The sequence below is a fragment of the Schistocerca cancellata genome, chromosome 1 (genome assembly GCF_023864275.1).
Source record: "Schistocerca cancellata isolate TAMUIC-IGC-003103 chromosome 1, iqSchCanc2.1, whole genome shotgun sequence".
In the NCBI taxonomy this organism is placed as follows: domain Eukaryota; kingdom Metazoa; phylum Arthropoda; class Insecta; order Orthoptera; family Acrididae; genus Schistocerca; species Schistocerca cancellata.
The window spans coordinates 560,048,558-560,055,366 of NC_064626.1; the positions used below are offsets into that span (position 1 = coordinate 560,048,558).

Consider the following 6,809-nt stretch of genomic DNA (forward strand, 5'->3'; position numbering starts at 1 on the left):
TGCACTTAGGTATGATAGAAGTTACCGAACAATAACAGTAACAACATATTTTAGTCCAATTGTACCTAGACTTTAAGAACAAGAAAGTTTAGTGTTTGCTGAGGATAGTCAGATTCACTGAAAGTAAACATATCAATTAAGATTTAAACAATGGTGTGAAGAAAACAGGATGCTAAATTCTTGGTAAAATATCAACTCCTTCAAGCAGCATTGTACAAATATCTGTCACACAGTACCATAAGTCTTGTAATATACAATTTAATACCAAAGCATTTTAAAACATCTGATAAACTCTACTGATGCCTATGACATAACAGAACAACATAATGTTTTAGTCTTGTATGTTAAGCGTGTAATGCTTTGCAATATAGTATATGTACAGTCTGTATATTCTACCAATTAACCTGAGTTGAGCCTGTCTGTTGACGAAGCTTGGCCAGGATTTGCAAGACAAGGTGGCCAAATGCCTATTGTCATGAACAGTTTATATAAAAATCTCAGTTCAACAGAACTTTCAAACTGTAAGTAGTAAAAGACATCACAAAAAAATAATGCTTGAAAATCTGTGGCCACTTTTCTTGCAAAAAAGCTGACCAAGCTTCCTTTATTGTGATATGAGGTTAACAGTTTAGTGTGTAGAAATAAACAAAATATACACCAGCAGTGAAAGATGTAGGAACCTCTCACCGCTTCACCTGTGATATGTCTGTGGAACTGTATAACTGCTAAAGGCATAAAAAATAAATTATGCTCCATATATTAGTTAATATACAAGCCTCTTTCCTCTCAGATACACATAACAGCATCTTAATACTGTAGTCTGTCCTCTACACAGTCTTCCAGGCAAATATTATTGCGAAGTGAAAGAGAAAAAAATCTTTTCACTTTTCTTTAGTCTCATGTTCTATCCACATGAACACGAAAAGAACCACTCTGTCATTTACACTACCATCACTGATGTCTAATCTGCAGTGTAAAGTAATTGCCAAAAAACAGAAATCCTGCACAAAGGATACTACAGATAAAATCTGTAGATAATATTGTAATATATGCATAACAAGGCTCTTCCCTTTGATGCCATCAAAGTAAAGATTAAAAAATATTATGAATATAGTTCTAGCTGAAGTGTAATGAATCAAGTAGTCTCTCTCCTGTTCAAAACCAGTTCCTCAAAGATTGCTTCAGTACTACAAGTTGTCCAGACATAAGTTAAAGAAACAGAGAACATAATTTTCTAATAATCTGAAAGCAATATGGGTACCTTCACAATATAGTGATCATTATACAGTTTATTGTTGGAAAGATAGGCAAATAAATAAAACAACAGGCAGGCAGACATACAGAGACAGAGAAACAAACACACATATATATAGGGAAACATTCCACGTGGGAAAAATATATCTAAAAAGAAATATGATGAGACTTACCGAACAAAAGCGCTGGCAGGTCGATAGACACACAAACATACACACAAAATTCAAGCTTTCGCAACCAACAGTTGCCTCATCAGGAAAGAGGGAAGGAGAGGGAAAGATGAAAGGATTTGGGTTTTAAGGGAGAGGGTAAGGAGTCGTTCCAATCCCGGGAGCGGAAAGACTTACCTTAGGGGGGAAAAAAGGACAGGTATACACTCGCGCGCGCGCACACACACACACACACACACACACACACACACACACACACACACACACACACACACACACACATATATATCCATCCGCGTGTGTGTGTGTGTGTGTGTGTGTGTGTGTGTGTGTGTGTGTGTGTGCGCGCGCGAGGGTATACCTGTCCTTTTTTCCCCCTAAGGTAAGTCTTTCCGCTCCCGGGATTGGAATGACTCCTTACCCTCTCCCTTAAAACCCACATCCTTTCGTCTTTCCCTCTCCTTCCCTCTTTCCTGACGAAGCAACGTTTTGTTGCGAAAGCTTGAATTTTGTGTGTATGTTTGTGTTCGTTTGTGTGTCTGTCGACCTGCCAGCACTTTCATTTGGTAAGTCACATCATCTTTGTTATTAGATATATTTTTCCTTCGTGGAATGTTTCCTTCTATATATATATATATATATATATATATATATATATATATACATATATATATATATATAATAGAGGGAAACATTCCACGTGGGAAACATATATTTAAAAAGAAAGATGATGAGACTTACCAAACAAAAGCGCTGGCAGGTCGATAGACACACAAACAAACACAAACATACACACAAAATTCTAGCTTTCGCAACCAACGGTTGCCTCGTCAGGAAAGAGGGAAGGAGAAGGAAAGACAAAAGGATATGGGTTTTAAGGGAGAGGGTAAGGAGTCATTCCAATCCCGGGAGCGGAAAGACTTACCTTAGGGGGAAAAAAGGACAGGTATACACTCGCACACACACACACACACACACACACACACACACACACACACACACACACACACACACGTCTGCTTGTGTCTGTGTATGTGTGGATGGATATGTGTGTGTGTGTGTGTGCGCGAGTGTATACCTGTCCTTTTTTCCCCCTAAGGTAAGTCTTTCCGCTCCCGGGATTGGAATGACTCCTTACCCTCTCCCTTAAAACCCATATCCTTTTGTCTTTCCTTCTCCTTCCCTCTTTCCTGACGAGGCAACCGTTGGTTGCGAAAGCTAGAATTTTGTGTGTCTATCGACCTGCCAGCGCTTTTGTTTGGTAAGTCTCATCATCTTTCTTTTTATATATATATATATATATATATATATATAGAGAGAGAGAGAGAGAGAGAGAGAGAGAGAGAGAACAAATATTTTAAGAGTGAGATGATGATAAAGAAACTTGATGTGATTATCTAGTACTGATAATAATTACATTTAATTACATCTGAACAAAAACAGTGTAAAATGTAATTTCTGGATGAACTAACAAAGTCCATGTTGGAACAAATGGGATGAAGTACATGAAAACCGCTCAGATGTGTTGAAAACATCTAAATCCTGCACAAGGAAAGATAAAACTGACAGCACAAATTGAATTTAAAAAAGGTGGACTCAATAAAATGGAAATGCCATGGGGCTAGGGCCTCCCGTCGCCTGGTGCAAGTCTTTCGAGTTGATGCTACTTCGGCGACTTGTGTGATGATGGGGGTGAAATGTTGTTGATAAGGCTAACACAATACCCAGTCTCTGAGCAGAGAAAATCTCCGAACCAGCCAGGAATCCAACCCGGGCCGTTAGGCATGACATTCCATCGCGCTGACCACTCAGCTACCAGGGGCGGACTAGTGGAATCAATTACGGGCCTATTTAACTGCTTAACAACTGGATACTGGAGAGGGAAAGAAGTGAAATGAGGAAAAACTGAACCAAAGAAACTTAAGACTCTCAAAACAAAAATAGGAGCATAAAGTGTTAATTATGATGACATTCAAAGAGCTACTTCTGTTCAGCTAAAATAGACTCAGCGATGAATGCAACATAAAAAAAAATAATTTTGAACTTTTGAAATAACACACTTCTTCACAAGGAAGTAGAATAACACAATGCAGAAAGATGGCATGCAGTATTTTAAAATAACTACTGTCAGTGTTTCTTCAGATGCAACTTCAAATATGTACAGATAAGATTTTTAAAAAATCATTCACTGTTTCTTCAGATATAATTGCAGATATGTTCAGATAAGATCTAACATCTGCAAACTGAATATGGATAACATAACAATGACTTATTTTTGTCTCTTATATGCCTTCCCCACTGATGCAAGGATTCCAGTCCCTTTGCACCCCTCTTAACATGTCCTTTCCTACCTACACTATTTCACTATAGCTGCCAACAAAGGAACTGTAGTTCTCAGAGTTTCATTTTCTGATCTATACACATTCACAATTATGATCCCTGTTTCTCACACCAGATGCAACAATTACTTGCATGTTCCATGGATAATAACTGTGACATGACTCTACGTACGCAGGTCTCTAAATATGACGCATGATCTCCAAGAAAATATCACAACAGCAATTTACTTTAACTGCCTTTTACATTGATTCTGATCTATATTGAAATTCAGTAACTGAAACCAACTACAGCAGAGATTTATAAATAATAGAGCACAGCAATCAGTCATCCTTTTTTGCATGTCTTTTTTCTAGTCTCAATGTATGTCAGTTCCCAGTTGCTTGGGCGTCAGTCACAGTTCTTTGATTATCAAAGAACTGCATATCCCAACCAGCCAAATAGTTCACTAACTTTTATCCATCACTTATATTTAAGCACAATGCTGTGTAAATGATTAAAAATCTATTAGTTATGGAGATCAAAAAGATCCTGCTGCTGGGTAGAAACCACACAAGAAGAATCATGAACTTTGCAATCTGTAGTACAAGAGGATTCAAGACATGCACAGGTATGCATTTTTCATATTGGTCTTGGTTTTGGCTTCCTCTGCCACTCCTTACAAACATATCAAACAAATAAAAAAACCAGCAATTCTGAGCTACTTAAGATTTCCCAATAACACCAGAATCATATCTACACTAAAATATGTAAACTGTGGAATGATATTCTGAAAATTACAAAAGACTGTGAAGAACTGAAGAGAAGACATGTAATTTTTGCCCCAATTTTGGTAAAATTAACTCAAACCAGACACCTTGTAGTACTGAAGCTGCTTTAATTGCAAGTCTTGTACTATTCTCTCCTATAGTTACACGATGAGGCAAAACAAAATTTGTATAAGCACTTCTGGAAACTGGTTTCAGTCTAAAATATTACTCGTATAGTGAGTAAACTTCAAGACATTCCCAAAGTTTTCAATCTTACTCCTATGGCAACACTCATATATCCAAGTCATCAGATTATGTGCATAATTCAATGTATATAGGTACAAATTTAACAAAAAAAAAAAATTACCCTCACAATGCCCCATGAACTTGCACCAAGTCATGCAGTGCTCCAAGACACAAAATTCTTATCTTGACCAAACATGGTAAAGCATACAAAGATGGATAACCAATTAAAAGTTGCCAAGAGGCTTATTGCACAAAATAGGAAGTAGGTAGACTACTCCCTGCACTCTTTACTCACTTTCATTTATTTTTTTTACGATTAAAAAAAAAAGAAAGAAAAAAGAAAAAAAACCTGGCTCCTATTACACAACTATGCACATCAGTAACCCCACAGTGACATGGTCAGAACCACAGAACCAACCAGCACAGTGAGCACCACTATTATACTACACAGTAGCTGGAGTATCATCAACCTCTGACGCATCATCTATCATTAAGCACAGACTGAGAAAATGATCCAGAGGACGCAATATGCTCTATTATTTTTTTAATTACATAATGAACAGTATTAGAAATAAAAAGAACTGGGCCACTTCTGAAGGCAACAATTTCACTAGTTGGCAGGTTGCTTATTGGCTGTGGGAGCAACAGAAAAAACAGTAGAGTCCTGAGAGGCAAATGGAGGTGGTGGTGCACGAAAGTTGGATGCACTACCACTACTACCACCACCACCACCATTGGCCCCAATAAACTCCTCTTTCTCTTCAGACAAAACAACCTGTGGTGGCGGAGGGAAGAAGTCTAGACCAGAGCTGGCTGCTGTAGCAGGAACAGCATGTGGTGGAGGCTGCTGCTGTTGTTTCGGTGGTCCACACAGCAGCTCGTGGAAACTCATGAGATGACGCTTGAGGTACAGCTTTGTCTTGAACGGCTTGCTACACAGGGGGCACGCCACGGTCTGGGGGTTGTGGATGAGGCGCAGGTGCTGGCGCAGGTTCGACAGGTTACTGTACATGCGGTAGCAGATGGGGCACGGCCGCGGGTCCAGGGAGTGCAGTTTGCGGTGGTCAGCTGCTGTAACACACACAACAAGCAACCGTGTCAGAGCTCTCCCGCCTGCAAACCGCACCCCCGGGACACCCGCATGGGAAAATGGACAGGAAGTGTCGGCTGGTGAGGAGAAGGGCAAGTAAAACAGGAAAGCAGGCAGGATATCCCTCAGGGTCAAACATAACACTAAGTTTGTCAGGACAGAGTCTTATTTGGGTACTTACCTTGTGAAGCTGGCTCCTGTGGCAGTGTTGACACGTCTGAGAGGAAATTGTGTGCAGCGGATGTTCCAGGAATCATCTCCATTCCACCTGCAAATAATAAGACTCCCTATCAAATATAAGGTACTGGTGGGCAACTCTACATTTGCTTTAAATAAAATTAAATGTTTCCATAAAAAATAATTTTAACGGTGTAGGGCTGAGGGATAAGTTGTTATGGGCCTTCTCCATGTTGTAATGCTACTGTATACTAGAGATATGGATTACAATAATGAGGAAAAAAGATTGCAATTTAATGTTTCACCAACCACATAGTCATTAGAGACAACACACAAGCCTGAACTGTAAAAGGAACATCACCATGGCCTTTTCAAAGGAATAAATCAGGACATTTGCTTTAGGGAAACCATGGAAACCTACATCTTGATGGCCAAAGTTGGCATCTGAATCCCAATCTTCTTTAGATAAAGTCCAACATCTTAATCACTGTACTATTTTATTTGGTGGGCCACTGTCAAGTAAGATGAAAATAAAATTCTACACAGGAAAAATTTGCACAGTTCACACATGTGGCAAGTGTTTAGAAGAGGCAATTTTCATGGAAGAGAAAAGTACAATAGGAATTATGGAATGGCAAGTGAGTCATCCAAAATGATACCTGCTCTGCTGAACTAGAGGATGCCTGCCTCCCCCCCCCCCCCCTCTCTCTCTCTCTAGGCTACCTGAACATTTTCTCAACTTCAAACTTCCTAAATGTTTTATTTTTTAATATATATGTATAATTT

At 39.1% G+C, this 6,809-nt stretch overlaps 1 protein-coding gene across 6 annotated transcripts in view; it reads right to left on the reverse strand.

Annotated features, from left to right (window-relative positions):
• Window positions 1-6,809, reverse strand: part of LOC126180975 (protein abrupt-like) — a 276,247-nt gene that overhangs the window by 174,844 nt on the left and 94,594 nt on the right. For all 6 annotated transcript variants that reach the window (XM_049924740.1, XM_049924736.1, XM_049924739.1 and 3 more), the window contains one exon: window positions 6,028-6,114. In XM_049924740.1, the coding sequence (XP_049780697.1) occupies window positions 6,028-6,114 (87 nt within the window). The remainder of the gene's footprint in view (window positions 1-6,027; window positions 6,115-6,809) is intronic.